The 27,500-nt window shown below is 37.3% G+C and overlaps 1 protein-coding gene across 1 annotated transcript in view; it reads left to right on the plus strand.

The window, feature by feature from the left end:
• LOC135197347 (uncharacterized) overlaps positions 1-27,500 on the plus strand; it is a 224,566-nt gene that overhangs the window by 127,802 nt on the left and 69,264 nt on the right. Inside the window, 2 exon segments of the mRNA XM_064224486.1 lie at positions 3,059-3,155; positions 25,988-26,091. Coding sequence (XP_064080556.1) covers positions 3,059-3,155; positions 25,988-26,091 — 201 coding nt within the window.

Consider the following 27,500-nt stretch of genomic DNA (forward strand, 5'->3'; position numbering starts at 1 on the left):
TAAATTGATTGGGAGCAAACTCGGTGACTAGCCTTGATTGGTTAATAATCCAGTGATGCCGCTGATGTGGATTTGGATTCGGGATTTGTATTGGGAAATCCTCCCCTCCCTCCCTCCTCCCCCTCCCTCCCCCTCCCCTCTCCCCCCTCCCCCCCTTTTTCATAATTATTGAAAGCGGCTGCTACGATATGCAAAAGCGCGCTTTGTAGGAAAAAGCTTTTACGGGCGTTAAAAGCGTTATTTATCATAACGCTTCGCGATAAATGCGCTCGGATTCAAACGAATGTATGTAACGTGCTTCCTTTGTTTTGTTTTGTGTTTTTTGTTTGCCAGTTCGTTGATTTGTTGTTCTTGTTTGGCGTTTCAAGTCGTGAAATATGTGTGGGCGCAGCCATTTTTCGCTGATTGAGAAGGGACTAAAGTCATTCAAAGTAATTAATAATTTGTTATATATATAACGCGAAACGTCTTCATTCGTACGAGTTATTCTGAGCATTGTGAAGTTAGGTTGTTTGAGGTCATTTTTAAGTTATTTTTGTACTTTTCGAGCTTGTTTAAGCCTTTTTTTTTTTATTAGTTAAGTCCTTTGCATTAGGCGTGTCTTAAGTCGTATTTTAGGTCAATGTTGAAGACTCATATCAAAATGCATAAAAATTTTTGCTCATTTTCGATGTTTGCGTGATTTGCGCGAAGCTGCCTAATTCCAGTCCAGAATTCCTATTGGGTTAATTTCCCGTTGCCGGGAAACCTGCGCAGAGCAATTCCCGCAGGAAATTCCCGTTCGATGGATTCCTATTGGAGTTTTCGCTGGGAATCCTGTGTTTAGGATTTTCCCCGTTCTGTGAAATGTTTTATATAGAAGAGTAAAGAAGGACTTGACGGTTTCTATGATCTTAGTTTTTGCGACGTAAGAAACTGATAGAATTAAGTTATAAAAGGGGTTTAAATTCCCGATAATAAACCCGTTTTTCTTGTGAAGGGTAATTGGGGGTGGGGGGGGAGGGTTGGGTAGGATTCGAATACAATAATCAACATTTGAGGTTACCGATAAACATGCAGAAGATCTAGATTAAGGCCTAAATTAATCTATAGGCCTTGCTATAGATTAAACAAAGGACGGCCCATGTGATTCTTTTCTAAATAGTAATTTCATAACAATTCTTTGAAAGAGGAATATTTTTTTTCGTTTGCCGTACGGAACTCGGAATTTGTCTGGAATTTCTTCGTTGTCGGCATTTTTTTCCGCTGTGGTATTCGATCAGTCAGTTATTTGATTAATTTCATAACCCTTTTTGATATGTGTCTTCCCCATATTTTGAATGTCCTTTTTTTTTTTTTTAGTTTATCAGTCATTCATTCTTACTTATTTACGTCAGAAATTCTCTGTTCGCGTAAAGATCAACCACGTAAATCTTTTTACGATGTATTTGTCAAAACAAAAAGGAATAAGATGAACGTACCTACTTTTAATTTTTTTAAATACTCACTTCGATTAAAAAAAAAAAAGGAAATGTGGCAACTCATAACATCACAAACCACAGATCGCGGTCGCTTCAACATTTTTTTTAGATATATAAAAGCTGTAAAAATTTTTAGTTTAATATTTAGATATATAAAACCTGTCAAAAATTGGAAATATGGCGGACATTGACAAAAGGCTGTCGCTTTAACTTTTGAATTTTCGAATTTTTTTAAAAATTTTGGAGCTAAAACTCCTGTGCACCAATAATAACTCCTTTGTTTTAATGAGCTTTGGCCAGTGCAATTTTCGCTTAATTGACTGGACGAGTTTTAATTAGGTTTTGCTTAATTGATATTGATAACTCTGTGTTCCGTGCTCGCTATTTCGGGGACTTCCGCTGTTCAGTTTTCGGTTTGGAGAGAGAGAGAGAGAGAGAGAGAGAGAGAGAGAGAGAGAGAGAGAGTTAATGTTTGTATGCTGACTGATTTCATGTTTACAAATCCGATGATTTTATCATTGCTGTCATTATCAAGAACATTGGTAATGTTTCCTTTTCGAAATTCTCTCTCTCTCTCTCTCTCTCTCTCTTCTCTCTCTCTCTCTCATAAACTTGTTATGTATGTTCGTTCAGAGATAAGGGCCGTGACTTCATAAAAACACGCTTCCCATCCCGTCGGCCTTCCCATTGAAAAATAATAATTAATCGTTTTTTTTGTGTGGATCAGAAATGATCGAATACATCCCGGATTACAGATTTTTTTTTAAAACTATTGTAGATTAGATTTGGGAAACTCCACCGTTGCCTCACTCTGCAACAATTAACGGTTGATTATGTTAATTTATTCATTAGATATACTGTCGGTAATTATGCGTTACGACTGCGTAATTCTTCTAAATTGCGTTTACTCTCGTTCCGGCAGTGCGAATTACGGCTTCGCTTGTTAGAACGTTATTCGCTAGACTCCTCGTCAAAAACGTCTGCTTTGTTAATTCGTAATTGTGTATTTATTTGGTTATTTATTTACTTAATTCATCTGTTCCTTATTATATTTCTGTATCGACGACAGACTGCGGTAGACTTTCTCAGGTTCATATTTGATTAATTCTTTGTTTATATTTATCAGTATTAGATTTTTTGTATTTGTTACAAAAAAAAATTTTATTTTACCAAATTACATTATTCAGTTTTTTTAACCTAACATAGATAATAGTAGTCTATAATTGGGATTTTGTAAACAGTGCAGGTGTAATAAAAAAAATGAACAAATAAGTATGTGATAATTTTCAAGTGTTAATTTTTTATAGAACAAATTTAGGTGTAAGAATTATTATTATTATTATTATTATTATTATTATTATTATTATTATTATTATATTATTATTATTATTATTATTATACTGATGAGGAAATAAACCACAATGGTATAAGTGTAAATATACATTGAAAATGTATTTTTTTAAAGGAGAATCGAGTCAGTTCAGCGTTTCAGTGAATCCTGCTATTATTATTATTATTATTATTATTATTATTATTATTATTATTATTATTATTATTATTATTATTATTAACAACATTTGCCTGTCTCTCCATTCCAGTTTGCAAATCCTGCATCGTCAATTTCCTACGGACGAAACGACAATGTCCACGTTGCGAAACTCTCCTGACAAAGTCCCGCCCCTACAGTAGTCTCAGGTAAGTCGTCTCGAGACCGTATAGTCCGTTAAGTCGGACCCAAGTCTGGATGAAAAAAAAAAGGAGGTATAGTAACTCTTCCTCTGCATTACTTAATTAAGGTACTTTGCAACGTTCTTTCGGAACCTAGCCGCAATCCCTTTCATTGCTTTTACTGTACCTCCGTTCATATTTTTCCATCTTACTTCCCACCCTCTTCTAACAATTGTTTCATATTGCAACTGTGAGGTTTTCCTCCCGTTACACTTGTCAGACATCTTACTCTCAATATTCCGCCAAGCGCTGAATGACATAGTTCCCAGCGCTTGGCCCGAGCTTAAATTGTATATTATATCTATCAGTCAGAGCAGAACGTAATCAGCTCAAGGTGTTGGCGCCCCGTACTTCGGAAGGTTGGGCAAGTTACCGCATATATTAGGCTCCTGAGTTATGTTGAAAATCTTATGTAATATTGAACCTTATTAGATATAATGTCTCCTATGTTATCCGTCCTTGGACTGGTTTTGAGTTATATGTTTGACTATAATTTTTTATTTTTTTTAATAGACTTGTTGGATCCGAACTTTTGCAGGTAAGGAACATGAGCGCATACTTATGTACAACTTGTTTAGTTTATTTTTCTGTATAACTGTTGGTATATCACATAGAAAACATTGTGCTATATATTATGCCTAAAATTAAAATCTTTATCATATGAATATATATAGTATATATCATTATCAATATACTATATATATTATATCGTAATATTATATATCTACTAATTATTAATTCTATATATATTATAATACATATAATAGTCTAATATATAATCGTAGTATATATCATATATATTTGTTGCATGAAATATACGCATATGAACACGAGTACAAAACACACTCGCACATATTTACATATTTCACATACTATATATATATATATATATATATATATATATATATATTATATATATATATATATAAATTATTCTCGTCTCTTTAGATAGTCTTGTCCTCAAAATCGATGGAAACAGCAAAAATCACGTGAAAACTACGAATAACTAAATAAGACCATCAATCACTCGTACAAATAAGAACAACTGCAAGTTAACGTCCACTACATAAAAAAAACTCCCCTTGAAACTACCAAAAACGGGGAACATTAATCGGCCTGAGAGTGATTGCAGCGATAAGCGCCAATGGCAACTTTGTGTAGCATGTCTTCATTCCCCCTACACGAAAAAAAGATACATGTCTCTGACGCGTGGACGTCCGGGAGAGATGTATGGGCGCGAATGTAAAGGGGGGAATCCGTCTTCGGGTATTGAGAGATGAGAGAGAGAGAGAGAGAGGAGAGAGAGGAGAGAGAGAGAGAGAGATGGTCAATGAATTCGGTGTTGTTGTATTCGGTTTTCGTTTAATATTTACTCTCATTCACATCGTTCCACTATATATGTTGTATATATATCTATATATATATATATATATATATATATATATATATGATAATATATATTATATAGATAGATAATAGATAGATATAAACGAAAACCGAATTCATGATTCTCTCTCTCTCTCTCTCAATGGAAACGGTACAATACTCAGATACGAAAATAAATAAAATCGCCATTTTTATTTATAGTGACCGCCAAGATTAGCAACGTTTCTTATTCACCAATTGCGACGACCTTTATTAAACGTTTAAATTAATGGAGCCCAGTAGCGCAGGTAAAACCCACATTCACCTGTCGGGCTCATTAGCAATAAACAAACTCATATTAACTGAAGTGCTTGACCTCCACATGCCCCATACCCCCTACCCTCCTTCTCTTCCCCCCTCCCCCTCCCACCAAGTACAGGTTTTGTCGGCCTTCATTGTACCTCCTAATAAATCTCTCGAGTGTTAACGGGCGTTCCAATACATCACGGAACGATAAAAGCTTATCTCTCGCGTTGTTGTTGTTGTTGTTGTTCTCACAGCGGCCGATGGATCCGGAGTGATTGATGTTTCGTCCGGGGAGGAACAACCATTTTTTTTTTTCAGGGGGTGGTGAAATTTTTGTTGTTTATCAGTTTTGTCATCTTGCGTTATTTGTAAATTTGAGTTTAATAATAATAATAATAGTAATAATAATAATAAAAGTGAAAATAATAATTTAATCTAATGCACTTATATAAATACTGAAGGTAGATACAGAATACATTAGCAGGCTTAAAATGCCATGTTTGCTTTTCTAAATAATTTAACATTAAGGGAAATAGTCTTCAACAAAATATATAAATTGCCCAGCCAAACTCCCCTTTTCCCCTAGGAAAAAAAGAAATACCTTTAATCAATTTTTTCTACCTGCAAGAAAAAAAAAAATTTTCCCCGCCAAGGAAAAAAATAATTTCAATAAATTTATTTATTTTCAATCCCCATTAAGTAAAATTCAATCGCAGTTTTTTCTACCCACAAAAGAAAAAAAAATCAAACTATTTTTTTTCTCTGCGATAAACGTCGTCCGTTTGCCTTTAAAAGTTCACGATTCATAATGAACTCGAGGATGCATAAATAAGTGTCCCTTAAAAAGTCTTGGCGTTTGACGCTCACGAACTATTGGTTCTCGGTCGATAAATAATTGCCACTGCCTTTTTTGAGGATTTAAGTCATTTTGTCACTGCAAGGAAGTCTGATGGCATATTGTACGATATGTCTGAAGGTTTTGGAAATTTAAACATGATTTGTCTTTTTCTTTTCTAGATTGGTGTCTAGTATCATACTCCTTTGCTACCACCTTATGTATTAACTGAATCTATTATTATTTATTATTATTCCACTAAGCAACCGTATGAGTGCAGCCGTTTGTTATTAGAACGTCTTATCCCGTGTATCTTAATTTTGTGTTATTATTATTATCATTATTATTATTATATTATTATTATTATTATTATTATTATTATTATTATTATTATTATTATTATTATTATTGGAGAGAAATCTACAGTTATGTGGGAATCTGTTCGTTTATTCCCGGAAGCTCTTTTTGCAGGTTTATCTTCAATCTTTAAATATATGTATATTTATTAATATGATTGCACGACGTAAATAATAATGATTAAATTTTTTTTAATTGCCCGTACTTGATGAATGATAATATGGTTATCATCATTATGGTATTAAAAGTTTGCTCATGTTATTATAAATAATAATAATTGACAATTCTTTTTAGATTGTCTGCATATTATGACTGACGGTAATTTATGGAGCTTTATACTTAATTAAATTTATCATTTCATCAAGATAGGTAGGCAACTCTAGCATTTGGACTTCAAATCGATCGATTCGCATCTGCCAGCATCAGTTATTCTCAGTCGATTCTACGATGTGATTTCCTCCACCGGTTCTGTATCGTGATTTTTCGTCTCGTTTCTTATTCTGTCTCATCATATCCCTGAAGTTTTATATGCCGTGAAGAATTCATAACTCGTTACCTGGCGTGTGCGGGAGAATTTACAGCAACAATGAATTGACAGCAGTAATGATTTTACAGCAGTAATGTTCATTGTAGTTCGCGTTCGTCATTGGCGTAGATGTTTCGAATTGGGGGTTTTGGGAATAAAGGCTTTTTGGAAGAAGTTGTATAGGTGCTGATGAGACAAGGCGAAATAGAGAGAGAGAGAGAGAGAGAGAGAGAGAGAGAGAGAGAGAGAGAGAGAGAGAGAGAGAGAGAGAGAGATATGCTAACAAGAAAGTGAAGCAATCACTTGAATAGGAAGGGAGTTAACAAAACAAACAATAAGTGAGAGAGAGAGAGAGAGAGAGAGAGAGAGAGAGAGAGAGAGAGAGAGAGAGAGAGAGAACAAGCTAAGGCACGCCCCGGAACAGTCCATCTCTATAAATCCATTTGAAGTCTGAGCGCCTGGGAGGAGAAACGAGGAGATTGATTGCGTATTGCATTTTATATGACCCCCCCCCCCCTCTCTCTCTCTCTCTCTCTCTCTCTCTCTCTCTCTCTCTCTCTCTCTCTCTCTCTCTCGTCAGTAGCTTCTGTAAAGCGAGGATGCTCACGAGATTATTAAACAGTGAAAAGGCCCTCGAGAGATAGATTTCGAAGAATGTTTTAAATATTAAGAGGTGATGGCTGCTAGGAGCAGGGGGGGGGGGGGGTGGAAAGAGGTGGGGGAATGGAAATGGAGTAAATAATCAGCAAATAATCCATGGGAAGATGGGTTAAGAGGAATAGGATTCTAGAAGATTAGAAATATTTTTAGCAAAACGATAAGGGAAATAGTTTTGAGCGAGGGAAATGAAATTCCAATAGGACTAAGAAATATGGAAGGAAGAGGAACTTGAAGTAGGGGAGAAAAAGAGAAGAATTTGAAGGAGGACGAGGAAGAAAGACAAAGTTGGAGTAAGAAAGAACACTGGAAAAGACGGTCTCATATGTCTTCAGTTTGTTTTAGATTCTTTTGCGCAGGGATGATTGAAAAATTGAAGAGAGAGAGAGAGAGAGAGAGAGAGAGAGAGAGAGAGAGAGAGAGAGAAGAGGCTGAAGGAGTACAGAGTGAAGGACAAAGATGAAAACGAATTGGACCTTCTTTTTTTTTTCATTTTTTGGGGAAGGATTCGAAATGTTTTGTTGCCCTTGAAGTAAGGAAAAAATTGAAGATTTGAGAAATTGAAGAATTGTGGAATGGGACAAAGGAAGAACTCTTGTCAATGGTATTTTTTTAGCCTGTTTTTCTTTATTTTCCTTGGAGTAAAGATTTTTTTTAGAGGTAGTTTTTGTCTTGAAACATATTTTTTAAAGCAATGAATGGAAATTTGAACGAACTATTTTTGTCTTGTTCTGTTGATATGTTGCATACCCTCTGTTTTTTCTGTTGTCTTTTTTTTTGTCATTTATCGTGTTGTTTATTGTTGTCGTTGCTTTTGTGTTTTTATAATTTTTGTTGATGAAAATATTCCTTTTCGGTTTCAGTTAACATTGAAGACTTGCTTTAGTATAAATGCAGTTTAACCTCATTAAATTTGGCAATAGAAAATCCTTTTGGAATTATTCCTAAATAAGTATTTCTGTCGAGTATTTTTCCTCAGCAATCGTTCTTATTTCTCTCTCTCTCTCTCTCTCTCTCTCTCTCTCTCTCTCTCTCTCTCTCTCTCTCTCTCTCTCGGGTTAATATCTTCGTGTGCCTGTTGTTTTTCCTCTCAATTATACTTATTTTTTGTCATCTCTCTCTCTCTCTCTCTCTCTCTCTCTCTCTCTCTCTCTCTCTCTCGGCATTGCGTGGGAAGGATTTCATTTGCTTCGAATCCCCGGCGTATATAGTCATGAGCCGTTATGCAGATGTCGTTTATCATACTTATACAATTGTTATTTCTTGAGCCTCGAAATTAGCGTGATACGTTGAAGCTAGTTTGTGTGTTCATATATATATATATATATATATATATATATATATATATATATATATATATATCTATATATATATATACACATATATTTCATTCGGCCCGTTCCTGTGTTACGTTAACTTTGGTCTTGAATTAATTTTATCCGTTCGTTTTAAATCTTCAATTTCCGTATTAAGTTTGCACCTTTCCTCTTTAATTCATTTTACTCTTCTTAATTTTTTCTACTCGTTTCCTCTTACATTCCATCACCTTTCCTCTTTAATTTCATACTTTTACTCACACATTTCGGTATATCTTCTTCTTTAACCTCATTCTTTTACTCATAACTTTCACGCTATATTTTCCTCTCGCACTCCACCCATTTCCTCTTCAATCTCGCCCCATTCCTCTTCCATTCCATTCATTGACTCCTCATTCTTACTCGTTACACTTTTGAGCTTCTTACACGAAAAGCCTCACCATTTTCCTCACCCATTGCTCCCTCTTCCTTCTTCCCCTGACTCGGGAGGGAGGAAGCAGCCAGCCAGCCAGCAGGGTCTTGGCCTACAGCAGCCATCTCTGTTTTTCTCCTAAAATTAGAATGCTAAGTCATGCCCTCGGGGCTGGCAGAGGGAGGAGGAGGAGGAGGAGGAAGATTGGAAGGAGGTGGAGGAGGAAGAAGATGAGGGGGAGGAAAGAAAGGAAGAACGAAGCCTAAGGCGAGAAATGTGATTTAAATAAAGTGGTTTGATAAATGTTAGGGGCCACGGGACTTGGAGAGAGAGAGAGAGAGAGAGAGAGAGAGAGAGAGAGAGAGAGAGAGAGAGAGAGAGGGAGGGGGGGAATGAGGGGATGTTGTCGGGTATCTCTCTCTCTCTTTCTGAGAGAGAGAGAGAGAGAGAGGGGGGGGAATGAGGGGATGTTATCGGGTATATCTCTCTCTCTCTCTCTCTCTCTGTAAACACAGTAAACACTTATGTATATGCGTATACATACTTGTAAATGCTTACATGTATACAAATGTGTGTGCACTGCCGTTATGGCGCTATATTAACAGTGAAGCATTGCTGTTATTGGGTAAAGAAATGGAATTTGCACAACTGACTTTAGGAACTTATCAAATCGTATCAATTATCCATTGTTTTGCTGCAGACTCCAATATCGGTAATTTTAGGTCCGTCTATAGAACGTTTTCAGTAGCAGTCATTGCTGAGCAGTCTAGGTTCTGTTAGTAGCAGCAGTCACATGAAGGTTCTGTCAGTAGCGGTCACAGCTGAGCAGTAAACGTTCTGTCAGTAAAATATCAAAACTGTCAGTGGTGGTATCGGGAACACACGTCGTTCTGTCACGGTGGTATCAGGAACAGTCATTGTTTTATCTGTACCAGGCGTCAGGAACAGCGATTCCTTTGTCGGTATCTGGTATCAGAAACAACAATTGCTTTGTCGGTATCTGGTATCAGGAACAGCGGTTGCTTTGTCAGTATCTGGTATCAGGAACAACAGTTGCTTTGTCTGTGTCTGGTATCAGAAACAGCAGTGGCTTTGTCAGTATCTGGTATCAGGAACAGCAGTGGCTTTGTCGGTATCTGGTATCAGGAACAGCGGTTGCTTTGTCTGTATCTGGTATCAGGAACAACAGTTGCTTTGCCGGTATCTGATATCAGGAACAACAGTTGCTTTGTCGGTATCTGGTATCAGGAACAACAGTTGCTTTGTCAGTATCTGGTGTCAGGAACAACAGTTTTTTTTGTCAGTATCTGGTATCAGGAACAGCAGTTGCTCTGTCTGTATCTGGGATCAGGAACAACAATTGCGTTGTCAGTATCTAATATCAGGAATAGCGTTTGCTTTGTCAGTATCTGGTATCAGGATCAGTTATCGTTCTCTCAGTAAAGTCCCGCCCGTATCCCGTCATCAGGTATTAGGAACAGTTCATGATATGCGATTTAATTAAGACCGTCACATACGACAGGCGCTGGTCGCTATTCTCTGAGGTTCTGCAGTTATTGCACCTTTTCAACAGTCATGCACAGTTGAGTTATAATCTAAAAATATCTGATCCTGTTGAGTGAAAATTTAAAATACACAATTTTCGTTCTATTTGTAACCTATCAAATGTGATAATTTCAACCAAGTTTTTTTTTTCTTTTTGTCGGAATCTTTCGTTTTTCCAAAATAGTTTTCATTGTTCACTCGTGGCTGACCTTTGACATTCGAATGGCTCGGCTTCGTCTTTCCTCTCTTTTGTTGAAGCCTCCGGAAATAAACCCAGTCTGGTAATATGGTTAACTGCAGCTCGGAATTCGTGATAAAAACGAGTTGTGTCCAACGCGCGGTTTTTTAAGTAATACTGATTTTTAAAATTCGTGTAGCAGTTTTCTGGTTTCCACTGAACGTACACCAGACTTACCATGATTTTTTTCCTTATATCTCTGCTTCTGTTTTAATATATATATATATATATATATGTGTGTGTGTGTGTGTGTGTGTGTGTGTGTGTGTGTGTGTGTGTGTACACATTGTCGTTGGTTTTATTCCTTTGTTATCATCTATAACATGTTACACTTTTACTTTTTTAAAACTTTTCTCACATATGAACATATGGTTAGAATATACGGAGTGAAACTTACTCTCGAAATTATGGACCCTTTTTGGTTTGTTCTACCCACATGAGTACATGCTGAAAATAACGTTGATATTAATAGTAAAAAATCATAGTAACACACGAGAGTCATTTGTACTTACAAAGTCAAATACAGGCATCATTAATTTTCAAAGGTCTCCTTTAGGAATTCTCTCTTGACAACCAGTTGATTCCATAATATTAGGTGCAAGAACTTAACGCCATGTAGCCTGTTAAATAAATAGAAAAAAGCTGCAACGAACATCACTCGTACACCCCTAACGCTCAGGTAGGCAATAAAAAAAAGGACCATCCTATTCTTCAGTCATTAAAAAAAAAAAACGGTCAATTTGCAGATCGGTGTTGCTCATTGCCTGGGAATGGGAATCGAGTTGTCATTGAATGATGCAAGGGACAATTAACTAGGATTGAAAAGGAGGGGAAGGGGGAGGGAGTAGGGAGAGTTATAGGGGAGGGGGGGAGGCAGGGGGGTGGTATTTAAGGGAGTGATTCGACCGGTAACTTAGCCGCTTTTGGCTGGAAACATCGGATCGCGGCAGAGAGAGAGAGAGAGAGAGAGAGAGAGAGAGAGAGAGAGAGAGAGAGAGAGAGAGTCTAGTAGTAGTCTCATCTATCTTGCATCAGTCCGTTTCTGTCAACATCAGGTCGACTGCCCCCCACCCCCCCTTCCCCTCCAATCTATATTTTAGCTTCTGAAATATTGGCGCAAAGTGAAAGGTTTTGTTTGTATATGGACTCTGCGACAGGCAGTGGGCTGGCTCTCTCTCTCTCTCTCTCTCTCTCTCTCTCTCTCTCTCTCTCTCTCTCTCTCTCGTTTAATGGACTCCGATTTCATTCTATGTTACCACACTTGCCTTCATTCTTATCTACAATTGTTCTCACTGTTACCCTGAGTTGACATCAGGTTTTCATAGCAAAGCAGCCGCTTCATGTCTAGCTTCGTGTCGAGAGGCCGAACGTGAAATGGAATATTGAAGCTGGTTATTCTCGCCTTGTTTCATCTCTCACTCGCTCCGTTCGGTTTTGGGGCCTTGTCGCAACTCAATAAGGACTATCCATTATTACCTGTGTCAGCCCGCTACATCTTGTATACCTTCCGTTGCCAAGCGTGGCGTCATTACACCCCAATTGATATACTATATGTAGTATATGTCAGTAAATCATTGAAAAAATTGCTCAACGGAACAAGGATAGTCTCCCGACAATATTAGTGATATGCCATCATCTTGTATACTTTCGGGTATACTGTCCTTATCGCATGTTTTGGTAGACTATCTGCCCATCGCAGGATTAGGTTTTTTATAAGAGTCGAGATCACTGGCTGTCCTACTGATTGTCTCTTGGTCATATTTTATCGTTAATCATAATTCCGATAGACATAAGTCTGATAGAAGGTGTAATGCTATCTCTGCTATGACCTTGTGTTGGTATCTGAAGGAGTGTTCGTTTCTGTATCACCTCCGCTTGTCGGAGTGTGTTTTTGGTGCCATTAGTGATCTGTTGATTTATATATTACCTCTTGCATTATTTGATCAGTCTCGAGCTCCTACACCACCGGCTTCTTTTAATTTGAGGTTGTGGAAGATAAGAAATCTATTTGATGCAGGTTTTCCTTGCTTGTGTACCTCTGCATTTTATGTTGATCGGTGAATTGGTACTTCGAAATGTCTAACAATATATTTTTTTTATGTCGGAACTTTGATATTTTCACCTAAAGAAATATAGGACAGAAATGATCAGTCTTTTACGGGCTGTTGCTGTCTAATATCAACATTAGTTTTCGTGGCCTTATGCCGGCAGGGTATCTTGAAATATGCTAATGTATGGTCACATCATTGCTTTACAAATTCCTTTCGAGTTCATTCCGGCCATCATTACCCGTATAAGGAACTTTAAAAGGATGGCAGAAGGGAATAGGGAGGAGAACTGGAGAGAGAGAGAGAGAGAGAGAGAGAGAGAAGACATAGCAAAAAGAGAGGAAGGACACGACACCCCAGCCATTCCTATATCTCGCCCGACAGTCACCGGGGCCGATTCGATGCGGGGAAAAATGGCCGGACAAGGGCCATCGAGACATTTAACGCAGCGTCCCGCGAATCTCTTCCATTATCGGGGACCCCTTTCGCCCATTAGACTCCATTACCGTAAAGCTCCTCCATTGCCCCTTTATCGGCGTTAACTAGCCGCCGTCGCTCGAGTCCCAATCGGCCCGGGAGGACATTAGCATCGGCGGGTTATCGGGAGAGATGGGAGTCGCTAAAATGTAGAGTAGTTGTCGAGTAGTCGCCAAGGTAGTTAGTCAGTCACTGGCTGCCTGCCTGCCCCGATACGAGTCATCTGAAAAACTGTTCTGTTGGTTGGTAGGCCTTTAAATTATTAGTGGTCATAGTTTCCTGTCTTGCATACCTGGTCCTGGTGTCACTTTAATCAACGTGGATGTGCACACACCTACCCTATCTATCTATCTATGTATCTATATATCTATATATATATATATATATATATATATATATATATATATATATATATATATATATATATATATATCACGATTTTAACTGAAACCTATTGCAGCCTTTAGTTAGACTGGTACGCCTTATTCTGACAATCTAGTCTAACTGATACGCCTTGTTCTCTCTCTCTCTCTCTCTCTCTCTCTCTCTCTCTCTCTCTCTCTCTCTCTCTATATATTAATATATATATATATATATATTATATTTATTATATGTATGTATGTTTATAACTGAATCACGAAAGTTTGGAACGTGATTAAAATCCATAAATAAAGGTATAAGCACGAAGGAAAGAAAACAAGGTTGGCTTATCTTTCCTTCGTTGGCTTATACTTTATATATATATATATTATATATATATAATATATTATATATATAATATATATATATATATATGTGTGTGTGTGTGTGTGTGTGTGTGTGTGTGTGTATGTATATATATATATATATATATATATATATCTATATCTATATATATATATATACTATATATATATATATATATATATATATAACTGAATCACGAAAAGTTTGGAACGTGATAAATCCTATAAATAAAGGTATAAGCCACGAAGGAAAGATGAAACAACGTTGCTTTATCTTTCCTTCGTGGTTATACCTTTATATTATATATGTATATATATATATTTATATATATATATATATTCATATATATATATATATATATATATATATATATATATATATATATGTGTGTGTGTGTGTGTATGTGTGTGTGTGTGTGTGTGTGTGTGTAATTAGTATTTGTTGATGGAGTTGTCATGAGTGAAAGCAAGTCCGCTTTTCACGAAATTGATTAATAACTGGAAAATATAGAGAAACAGATGCCAACACTATGTAATGCACATCTCATGGAACGTGTTTTTGGTATTAAGTAGGATGGCATAAACGTATTATTTCCTTACCTTATGTATAATTTAACCCGTAATGCCTTTGAGGCAAAGTTATACCGACTTAGTAAGATTATGCGTTCTTTGTAAGATATTTAGACCTTGAAAAATATCCTTTTGTTTCCTTTATTCGCTGTTATAAATATCTGTCTATCAAGTTCGTCCTCTCTCTCTCTCTCTCTCTCTACTTACCTGCCACTACGTACAACTACTGCCACGCTGAGAGCTATCGCCTTCCCCAAACCATCCCCTCTCCCATCCCTCATCCCCTTATCTCCTACCCTACCCTACCCCACCCCCATTCCCTTACCTACACCATACCCACCCCTCAGTCTCCCCGAACTTTATGATGATTACCGGGACAAAAACTAGCGTTGAGCGTAGTGGTCTGGTTCCATGCTTTTGTGATCTTGGCTACTGGCTTCCGCTGGACGCTTTTTGTTGTCGATTCGACACAACAAGCGTCGTCGGGTGGTGGTGATGGTGAGCCTCCTCCTCCTCCTCCTCCTCCTCTTCATAAGAGGAGTCTTCCTCACCTCCTTATTACGAAGGGTGCTGCCACATGCTGCTGCTGCTGCTGCTGTTGCCTCTGCCGTCTCTGGAATGAGCTTCTTCCTGGAATCTGCAAGTGACACTTATTCTGTTCTGGAATGCAACCAGTGTGTGTTGTGGATTGAGTGAGCTTTAAAAACCGTTGATAAGACGCTGGTCTGGAAATGAATGTTTGTCCATGGAATAAGCTTCTGCGTTAGAATGAACTTCTGGCCTGGAAAGAACCTTTGTTTTGTCTGAGGATGAACTTCTGTCCTGGAATGAACTTGTCTGGGATGAATTTCCGTTCCGGAATGAGTTATTTTTCTGCCTTTGGTTTCTACTGGTTAATGGTAGGCTACCATGGACTATTTTTCTGTCCCTTTGTTTACTTCTTATTGTATTTATTTTTTAAAACCTTTTTTTTTTTCCCGATCTTGTAACCTAATATTCCATATTTAAAGCAAAGAGATTAGGTTTTGAAACGAGGCCTAAGTTAACGTAATTGTGCGTTTGTGGCGTTATGTTATTTTGTCTTGCGATTTCATTCTGTTTCTTGCTCCTTACTTTTTACCTGGCACCTGGCCGCTAATTGATTCAGTACTCGGTGGCCTGTAGTGCCTATACTGTACCTGGGTAAAAGCGCCTTGGTAAATATGTGTAATAGCGAATTACAGTTACGAAATGTCACGTGTTCTTTCATATATATTATTATATATATATATAATATATATATATATATTAATTTATCTATATCTATATATATATATATATATATATATATATATATATATATATAGATCACCGGTGACATTTTAGTAACTGAATTCGCTATTAACATATTTAACCAAGGGCACTTTTACCCAGGTACAGTATAGGCACTACAAGGGCCACCGATATATATATATATATATATATATATAATAGATATATATATATATAATCAGTAGATCAAGGTTTTTGAAGATACCCATTCATTGCATTCAACTTCAACTTTTACATTCAGCGAAGTTATTCGCCCACCAACCATTGCCAAATTTGGTTGTGGAATGATCGTCACGGGGTCTTGCGCAATTGCTTTCGCTCTTGATCATGGTTGCTTGCAAGACCGGTGCTTAAATGCAGGCATTCATTTGTCAACGTCAGTGTAATTATTTTATGCTTTTTAATTACAGCATGTTAATGATTGTCGTTATGGAAGTGTTGAATTATATATGTCCTTAGAATAAGTATCCTCATGTATCCTCATGTTGTATATATTTAATTCAGCAGATTGAGCAAGAAATTAAGGTTTAGCAGTTAACAAATCTAACGTGGCAGATATTGACCATCTTTGTGGCGGTGCCATGGAACTTGCAACATATCTTTGGAGTCTAATTTGAGTGATGATATACAAGAATGAGGTCCTCGACCCCCAAGTATGAGTGGTTTGCGAGTGTGAGAAATAAAATACCTTTTACTGCTTCATGAGAATTACTCTCGTGCAGTAAGTTCTTCGTAGTTTAGTCATGGTTTCAGTTTTCTGTCAAAGAAAACTATTGAGATGCCTTTGTCTGTCTGTTCGCCCTTACATCTTAAAAACTACTGAAGCAAGAGGACTGAAATTTGCATGTTGATCATCCATTCTGCATTCATCAAACATACCAAATTGCAGCCCTCTAGCCTAAGTAGTTTTTTATTATATCAAAGGTTGAAGTTAGCCATAGTCGTGGTTCTGACAACGATATAGGCTAGGCCACCACCGTTCTTTGGTTAAAGTTTCATGGGCCACGGCTCATTCAGCATTATGCCGAAACCACCGAAAGATAGTTCTATTTCGGGTGACCACGATTATGTATATACGCCGTAGCGGCTGTACAGAAAACTCGATTTAGCCCGAGGAGACGTCGACGCATTTTTACCGTTTTGGGAGTGAAACTGTCCTTTTTCCGATTGCTTTAGCGATAATAAGCTTTTCTTATTCAAGTGTGACGTTTTGTGCAAATGATCGATGATAATATGCGATTTGGAGTTCCTGTCTTTTACGTTAACAGTCTTTTTATATTCTTGGTCTTTTTTATCTCTTCGTTTTTGTACCACAGTGCAGAGGTTATGTTGCAATATATATATTCACATATGATATGTATATATATCGATATATATATATATATATATATATATATATATCTATATATCTATATATATAATATATATATATATAAATACTTATATGTATATATATATATTATAATGTATATATATATTATTTATTCATGTATATATATATATTTTATATATATGTATATATATTATATTTTATTATTATTATCATGTATTATATATATATATATATATATATATATATTTGTTTATTTATTTATATATATCATATACACATATATATGATATATATATATATATATATATATATATATGTATTATATATATCTATATATACTACACACATACATACATACATACATTCATGTGTGTATTTTTTTATCTTGCCCTTTATAAACTAAGTCCTTTTGATAACTGGCCGGAACAGTCTGCCATTCCTTGGAGAGCTACACCGTCACCGCACGGACAATTTGCGGTAATAACCGACTGGGCGCCCGCCGACGCCCAACCTGTTGCATCAGGGTGTCAAGTTACCAGCCTTCTTTGATGTTGCCGCTCGGATATTAGCGATCGATTCGATATTGCATTGTTGAATGGTTTACGGGTGATCGAGGAGCGGCAACGATACTTCTGATGAGATGATTTATTATGCGGTCACTTCTTGTCGGTTCGTCTGATTTTTATTTTTATTATTTTTTTTTTTTACTCGTCAAAAAGGGTCACTGTGATCTCCTCGATGCTGTTTGAGGATCCAGGTAATTAACTCGGCAGTTAGGCGAAGGTAATCGAGGAATGTTTGCTTGGTGAATGCCCTGGTGCTTCTATTTTCATGTATTTATTTATTTATTTATTTATTTATTTCGTCAATGTAATTAGGTAAAGGAACGTCTTGTGATATATTTTCCTAATATTTCATTTTAATAATAAAAAAAGTATAATAATGTGAAATAAAATTTGATTATATTTTTAGCAATTTTCGTTTTGTTAATCTAATCTCCGCTCGTTTATTTTCTTATATTGTTTTCAGTGGTTATTGTTATTTTGCCGGAACTGTCTTCATGTAAATTAATATTTAAGCATCTTATTATGCAACAGAGAATCGTCTTGCAAATAACGGTATTAGGTATGTTAAATTATCAATACGTTTTTAAACGCCGGAATGTCTAGGTGAAGATTTTCATTATTTTTCAACATAAGTTATCACGAGTATCCCGAAAGAAGAATGCCTGAGTGTCTCTGAATTCTGACCAGAATTATAATTCTTGCGCATAACTTGACGCTTCAATCGAATTCTTGTGTTTCACCAGCGTCGTGTGAACCGCAACTTCTCCCCCCCAACCCCCCTCGACATCTTCGTTATCGCTCGAGATTGAACGAGCGTACATATACGGATTACATACCGCGTAATTACGGGTTCGCGTAATTGCTGGTTCGGTTACGAACGTAAAAGGAAACGGTAATGAAGATAAACTGATCTTCTGTGTGATGGAGGTACAGAGGTTTTCTTTCTTTTTTAACTCATTTTATTTTTTAAGTGGAATATTATATTTCCTTATTGTTTATTGATGCAATGTTTCATGTCATTTTTACGTTTTGGGGAATAAGTAAAAAATTCGCCGACGTTTCTTCGGCGTTATCGAGTTTTCCGTACAGCGTATAACCAAGGTCACCGAATGGTTGCCAAGCGCACGATTATGTCTATAACTTTAACCTTGAATAAAATAAAAACTACTGAGGCTAGAGGGCTGCAATTTGCTATGTATGATAATTGAAAATGATTTAAGCAGATGAATAGGATTCTTCGTGTGTAGTATAATTGCGCGATTGTTTTATTTGATTGTTAATTTGTATGTGTGTGTGTGTGTGTGTGTGTGTGTGTGTGTGTGTAGAGAGAGAGAGAGAGAGAGCTAGAGAGCGAGAGCATATTGCGCTCGCTCCCCACTATTTACACCTGCTGCATCTGCCTCGGAGATTCTATATATATATTTATATACATATGTATGAATATCGGTAATAACGCGCATCGGGTGGTACTAATCGGTATTATTACCCACGACTGTCCTCGCACAAGTGGTTATAATGATCGCTGCTAAAAACCTGTCCACTGTTATCTCTCGCATCACGGGAGGATTCTCTCTCTCTCTCTCTCTCTCTCTCTCTCTCTCTCTCTCTCTGACTGAGGCAAGTTTGACACTGGATATACCGGTAATTGACTTTATTAGGAGTTTTGTTGTTATTGTTTTCTTTCTTTTTTTCTTTTTTAGTCAAGACGAGCGGTATTGTCGTAGGCTGTACTGGGTGTTTTTTTTGGGGGGGGGGGGGTTTTTTTTTTTTTTTTTTTTTTCAGTATTTGGAATTTTTTTTAACTTCCATGTTCCCTGATTCCTACAAATTTTCCAGTTTTGAAGAGGCTGGTTCCTCATTAATTATTTTCCTTTTTCCACCTTTTCGTCATTTTCCTTCGTACGACTATCTACAAAAAGCATTCGATTCGGTTTCTAACCGGCTACTGGTCTCCCTATCCACCCCCCCACCAAAATAAAGGGAGGGGGTTTCGTCCAAATCAAAGATAATTGAAAAATTGATGAATTTGTTATTAAAGTATTTCCCTGAAGGTGGGTAGTGTCGTCAGTGGGCATTCCTTTTACTGTACCTCCATCCATATTAGGTTTCTTCCATCTGACTTTCCCCGATTCTCCACGAAGAATTGTTTCATAGTGCCACTGTGAGGTTTTCCTCCTGTTACACCTTTCAATCCTTGATTCCTCAATATCCCTTCCAGCGCTGAATTGACCTCATGGGCTCAATGGCTTGGCCTTCGGCCTAAATGTTAATAATCTAATTCAAGCTGTCATAATATTAGGGTGCAGATTGCTTGAATCATTATCTAGATTATACATAAGAAAGAAGAAAACAATGTACCTGTATGGAGGCAGTTGTTTTTATTTCGACCTTCTTACATTGCTTGCAAGAAATGGATGTTGTCTGATGCTGTTTATCTATTATCCTGTGCAAAGATGACCAAGACCTCTGTGTTGCTGTTCTAATACAATTTAGTGTTGTTTATCCGTTATCCTCTACAAAGACGAGCAAGACCGAACTGTTGTTCTAATACAATTTAGTGTTGTTTATCCATTATCCTACACAAAGATGGCCAAGATCTCTGTGCTGTTGTTTTAATGCAATTTAGTATTGTTTGTCCATTATCTTCCACAAAATCGACCAAGACCGAACTGTTGCTCTAATGCAATTTAGTGTTGTTTATCCATTATCCTCTACAAAGACGAGCAAGACCTCAGTGCTGTTGTTCTAATGCAATCGAGTGTTGTTTACCCATAATCCTATACACAAAGACGACCAATACCTCCGAAATGCTGTTCGCCCACTTGTTTGAAATACGATGTCTCAACAGGATTCAATTTCCTTCATGTTTTAATCAGGGCTGAAATAAGCGCCTTAATCTCCTCTTCATTCAGGATTATATGTAATAACTCGCTGTAAATCCCGGATTAATCCCTCGTCGTTCTTTTGTTCATTTGTGGAAGACGTAAATTTGGTTGGATAATTGGGGCTGTAGTGTGGCGGATGTGAGGAGCTTTCTTTTTTGGCCTTTATTCTTGGTTTTTCAAGAACGGTTGTGGATTGCCCTCGTCACTTATTGGATAAGTGGCATTTAAGTGTCTCTCTCTCTCTCTCTCTCTCTCTCTCTCTCTGGTGAATCCATTTTCCTCATTTTGTAATTTAATTCCTTTTTTCTGAGGTGGTTTAGTAATTCCTCTCTCTCTCTCTCTCTCTCTCTCTCTCTCTCTCTCTCTCTCTCCTCCGATTTCTCTGGGCTATTTTCACCTCTCCCTCCTTTTCTTAGATGATTTAGTACTCTCTCTCTCTCTCTCTCTCTCTCTCTCTCTCTCTCCTCGGATTTCCGTGATATCAGGTCACTTCCTGGCCGCCGTCTTATTGTCCCCTCCAGACCTTACATTTATTCCCGGTAAATATTTAATAATATTCCTTTTTCTGTTCGATACACCCGTATTTTCCTCCCCTCACCTAATACTACCCCCCGCTCCCCTACTCCCAAGCTTCTTCCTATCTTCCATCAACCAGGGGGATTGGGAGGGGGGGGGGGTAGGGGGGTGGCTTTGGGTGGGTGGGAGGTTTTGTGGTCATGATTTTATGCCGTTAGCTGCACTTTATTGCTTCTCCCGCGATCGATATTCACTGGGAAAGTCATTTCGGTTCGTGCATTTTACATGACATTCGTCCTTTTTTAATATGCAGGAGCGTATCTATCATTTAAGCGGGCGGGATTCCTATTTTCTCTCTCTCTCTCTCTCTCTCTCTCTCTCTCTCTCTCTGTGAAGTCTACTTAATAAATCCATTGTAATCGATTTACCGCTTTAAAAGTAAAATGAATCCGTAACGTGGGATTTATTTATAGAAATATTAATGATATCAAACCATTTTTATTCCATGTGACAATTACCTTGTAGGTAAGGCTACCATACACCCCTTTAATAATCTTGACACGTATTGTATTTGTGTACGTGTCTGTGTATGTTCTCCCTCTAAACCATGAGTAGGTAACTGGTGCGTGGCCGCGCGGATTGTGGAAAAAAAAAAACACCAACAAAGTTTTTCTTTCCATATGTTTTTATTTTCGTTTTATCCACACGAGTGTCCTTTTATGTCTTCTTCACACGCCTACGCTACGGCGTATCTGGTTGGCAGTCACTCAGAACTACTTCTGTGACTACAGTTTTAGTTTTCTGTAAAAGGAAACTGTTGTGCTGGCTTTGTCTGTCCGTCCGCCCTCAAATCTTAAAAACTACTGAGGCTAGAGGGCTGCAAATTGGTATGTTCATCACCCACCCTTCAGTTATCTAACATACCAAATTGCAGCCCTCTAGCCTCAGTAGTTTTAATTTTATTAGTGGTTAAAGTTAGCCATAATCGTACTTCTGGCACCGCTGTAGGTACCAGCAACACAGGCCACCACAGGACCGTGGCTGAGTTTCGTGGGCAATGGCTAAAAGTTTCATACAGCATTATGCGGCATTTTTTAACTTTTTTCTTTTGATTTCGTTAACACTGTTGAAAAATACACCGGTATAAGTTTTTTTTTATTAATTTTTGGGGAATGTTCTAAAAAAAAAAAACTTTCCAATGGAAAATGCCATTACAATGATTTTGGAAGTTTGTTAAATATCAAAACTGTTTTAAAATGTCAAGATTTTTGGAAAACCACAACGGGTTTTTAGGGTTCCTGTTGTACGTAAAATGTCGAGTTTTTTTAAGGGGGTGTGAGGGGTGGAGCTGTTTCTAAAAAAACAAACCTTCTAGTTGAACACGTCATGACAATGATGCTGGTTGTTTGCTAGCTGTCAAAAATGTTTTTTTTTTTTTTTTTGACAGCTAGCAAACAACCTAACATAATTTAAGTTAAATTATGTTAGGTTTATGTTGGGTACGTTTTGTTTTATATATTTTGAATTTTGTACTGTGATTACTAATATATTAATAATACGATGATTCTTCTCCAGACAGGAAAAATTGTCACCAAGGAATCAATGAAATTTTTACCCTAGAAATGTTAATATACTGAAAAAGATTCTCAGAATGAAGTCTTGTATGTAAACAGTTTTTGCACTTGGGCACACCCGTGCTTTTTTATTTTTTAGAATTATATGAAAATATTTTATAATTACTGTGAGAACTGACGTATGATGCGTAATTTCTGGCATTTCCAAAAGTCATATAAATCTGATGTGAAGATGAACGTAATTCATTCAAGCATAAGAGGGTTCGTTGCACAGGCATCTGAAGGGCAAATCCCCTGGGGTATGCGATCTCTCTCTCTCTCTCTCTCTCTCTCTCTCTCTCTCTCTCTCTCTCTCTCTCTCTACGTTACCCTGATAAAATATTGTGTTTTCACTCTAAAGAAAAAAACTGTGAATGTGTGTGTGTGCCTGGAAATTATCCCATGAAATCCAAAATACACTCTCTCTCTCTCTCTCTCCTCTCTCTCTCTCTCTCTCTCTCTCTCTCTCTCTCTCTCTCTCTCCCGCATATAGGGGACCTAATAATGAGAGCATATAGGGGACCTAATAATGAGACAATCACAAATAAGGAAGCAGTTAAAGACCTTGGTGTGATGATGAATAGGAACATGTTATGCAATGATCAAATAGCCATTCTGTTGGCAAAATGTAAAGCAAAAATGGGAATGTTGTTACGGCACTTCAAAACAAGAAAAGCTGAACACATGATTATGCTTTATAAAACATATGTTCGTAGTCCACTTGAATATTGCAATATGATATGGTACCCACACTATCAAAAGGATATTGCACAAAGAGAGTGTACAAAGGTCCTTTACAGCTAGAATAGAAGAAGTTAAGGACCTAGACTACTGGGAAAGACTACAATCCTTAAAATTATATAGTCTAGAAAGGAGAAGAGAACGCTACTGATAATTCAGGCATGGAAACAGATAGAAGGAATAACAGAAAATATCATGGAACTAAAAATATCAGAAAGAGCAAGCAGAGGTAGATTAATAGTGCCCAAAAACTATACCAGGAAAAATAAGGAAAGCACACAGAACATTAATCCACTACGCACCAGCATCGATAATGCAGCGTCTATTCAATGCGTTGCCAGCTCATCTGAGGAATATATCAGGAGTGAGCGTAGATGTGTTTAAGAATAAGCTCGACAATATCTAAACTGCATCCCAGACCATCCAAGATTGGAAGATGCAAAATATACCCGGAAGATGTACTAGCAACTCTCTGGTAGACATTAGAGGCGCCTCACACTGAGGGACCTGGGGCAATCCGAACGAACTGTAAGGTCTGTAAGGTCTGTAAGGTCTCATGTCTTTCCGACGGTCTATTAGTCGTATATATCAAGTATATATTAGGGTGCGCCGAAGGTACACACATCCGTCCAACCTTAACTCCATTACAAGACCGACAACAATGGAGAGGAGGCTGCTCTCTCTCTCTCTCTCTCTCTCTCTCTCTCTCTCTCTCTCTCTCTCTCTCTCTCTCTCTCTCTCCGGAAAAGAAAAACTCCGCTGAATAATTCACCACCGTAGCCTGTTTTCGCCTCGGAACAAATTGCGCTGCTTGTACGATGATTCCTTAAATAGGAAGGAAGACGGACGGCGAGGAGGAGGAGGAGGAGGAAAGTCCTTCGGGAAAGGGAGGGAGTGCGAGGGTGGTTAGTGTCGTGCTGTCCGAGGGCTTGAGCAGCTGAAGAGAGAGAGAGAGAGAGAGAGAGAGATTTGTCATGCGATCCAGTCCTGAGCCTGTTTCTGTAAGAAATGATAAAGTTTGGAGAAAGGTCTCCCGAACGTCCAGTTATACCCTTTTCGTACCTAAGCTTCGTCTGCTTAAGTTCTAGAATGGTTTCCCCGTCCTTCGGATGATATCATAACCCTGAATAACCTTATCATTATTATTATATCACCATCATCATCATCATCATCAAGGAGCTGCTGTCAGCTATAACGCATATGTGGTCTTGAACGAAACACTTCATTTCCGGTAATGCGAACCTTGGAACAATTTGTTCTCTTGTCGAGTGATGATGGCCAGCTGTCTTGGAGAGAGGCTCTCTCTCTCTCTCTCTCTCTCTCTCTCTCTCTCTCTCTCTCTCTCTCAAAATGTTCATTCCATCAAAAACAAAGTTATTTCCTTTCTCTCAAAATGTCTACTTCATCTGAAACAAAGCTCTCTCTCTCTCTCTCTCTCTCTCTCTCTCTCTCTCTCTCTCTCTCTCTCTCTCTCATATGAGTCTTACAAACAATGAAGGCAGGATGAGGTTGGCTCTGTGCATGAGAGAGAGAGAGAGAGAGAGAGAGAGACCCACTCTCTCTCTCTCACTCTCATGAGTCTTCAAAACAATGAAGGCAGGATGAGGTTGGCTCTGTGCATGAGAGAGAGAGAGAGAGAGAGAGAGAGAGAGAGAGAGAGAGAGAGAGAGAGTCCTTGTATTCCGTGTTAACACGGCAAACTAGCTGTTGAAAGCTCTGTAGAGACGAACTCCTGAAATACGAATAACCAAACCCGACGAATTTCGGAAGTCTAGCAAATTTCGTTCTGCATAATTTAATGTTCATTTGTGGGACGTGAAATTTGTCTGGTTGGTATTTTTTTTAAAGGATAAGATAAGCTCATGTTTTTTTTTTTTCTATTTCAAACCTTTTTAACCATTTATTCTCATATATTGGCTATTCCGGTCACTAGGTTTTCCATGAGTGTCATATTTATTTTTTTTTATTTTCAAATGGGAAACTGTTTTTACACACATGATCATTTTATCAGTCCTCACAAGCATTTTAAGAGTTGAAAATTCATTCCAATTTTTCAATTCTCATTATTGAGTCCGAACGTCTAGATCATAAAATGCGATCTTTCTTTCTCTTTCAGTTTATAGAACTTTCATTTTTATTTTCAATTACAAGCTTTAATAACATGTGTGAAATTTGATATATTTTAATCCTACTAAGATAATTTAAGGTGATCTCATAATCTTTTCCAGTAACCATCATAACCTTTCCTTATAAGTATCGGAAACAACGTATCCTAAATCTCTCTCTCTCTCTCTCTCTCTCTCTCTCTCTCTCTCTCTCTCTCTTCAGGTCATTGAAATGTTCTTTTCCAGTAGCCATTGTATCTTATTCGATGTTCTTATTATTTTTCTCAACCGACTTCGATGACATTTTCAGTCAACCTCGGCAGTTCTAACACCGCCTTCTCTCTTTTTCCAGACCGGACCGCGTGATGCAGGCGCTGGTCTTCAAAACAATTCCAGGCCTCTTCCAGACGGAGATGAGGCGGAGAATAGAATTCTACCAGGAACACCCACACGCTGGTGAGTACAACGCAGGCCGAGTCTGTTCTCTCTCCTTGGTGTTGCTGTGGAATTTATTATTATTTTATTATTATTATTATTATTATTATTATTATTGGAAAAGTAAATCCACAATAATATGTCTGTTTGATCTTGTTATTTAAAATACAACCTATTTGTAAACTAGTCAAAAAAACAAAGTTTTTGCATAGTCACTGTGTGTAATTATAGTCAGATTGACAAGGATGACCGTGCAGGTCATCGAAAGCTTTCTGCTTTGTATTTTCAATAACAAGATCAAACAGACATATTATTGTGGATTTACTTTTCCATTTTATTGACTCGTGTGATTATGAGTTTTCTTTGAATATTATTGTTATCAGTGGCCAACCCTTTAGAGTTAAATATGTTTGTATCCTTATTTTGTTTAAATCGATCATAGAAAAAGTATTATTATTATTATTATTATTATTATTAATTATTATTATTATTATTATTATTATTATTATTATTATTATTATTATTATTATACTGAAAAAAGAAACCCACAATATTACTGAGTACAACTTCTTTACTTGTAATTATTTACTTAGTATTTTACTTAAAACTCGAGTACTCTCAGGCCCTAGCTCGAGTTTTAAGTAAAACACTGTAAATATTTAGGTGTAAAAAGTTACAATCGTTTTGGTTCATTATTATGATTATTATTATTATTATTATTATTATTATTATTATTATTATTATTATTATTATTATTATTATGCTACTCTTATATTCGTTGCAACACTTCAAAAATGTCTGTAAGTCATCATTCGGCTGGTCGAAAATAATTTATAGACACCATCGCCCACTCGGAATGTATTTCATATTTGAACGCGACGCGATTACATAACTGATCTGTAATCGTTTCATGAAACTCATATAAATCTGCAGTATTTTTTATTTTTATTTTGTCAATAACAGCTATTTTGGGGCGTTTCATAATTCTGTTCTTGGTGTCACTCCTTCTATTTCACTTTAGTCGTCGTTGCCTGTCTTTTTTTTTCAGTCTGAGTGTGTGTCTTCCTCAGTCTCTTTTATTATTTGTTCCTCCTTCTCCTCCTCCTCCTCCTCCTCCTCCTCCTCCTCCTCCTCTTCTTCCTCCTCCTCCTCCTCCTCCGAGCGATCTTGCATGATTCAAGTGTTGGAGAATGCCACAAAAGGTCAAACCCAAGATTGTCTACAACCTGCGTTTCATCCCTTTATTTCATTTTTTTTTTTTTTTTTTTGCTGCGATCGTCGATGTTTGGGCGAACGTACGCGGACGGTCGATCCGGTGTTTGACTTATGTATGTCGAAGCGTATTCCTCATGGGAGTAAATGTGAAAGTGTAATTAATGCTTAAACCGTATCACTGAAGCCATCTCAGAGAGAGAGAGAGAGAGAGAGAG

The sequence above is a fragment of the Macrobrachium nipponense genome, chromosome 23, assembly GCF_015104395.2.
Source record: "Macrobrachium nipponense isolate FS-2020 chromosome 23, ASM1510439v2, whole genome shotgun sequence".
Lineage (NCBI taxonomy): Eukaryota > Metazoa > Arthropoda > Malacostraca > Decapoda > Palaemonidae > Macrobrachium > Macrobrachium nipponense.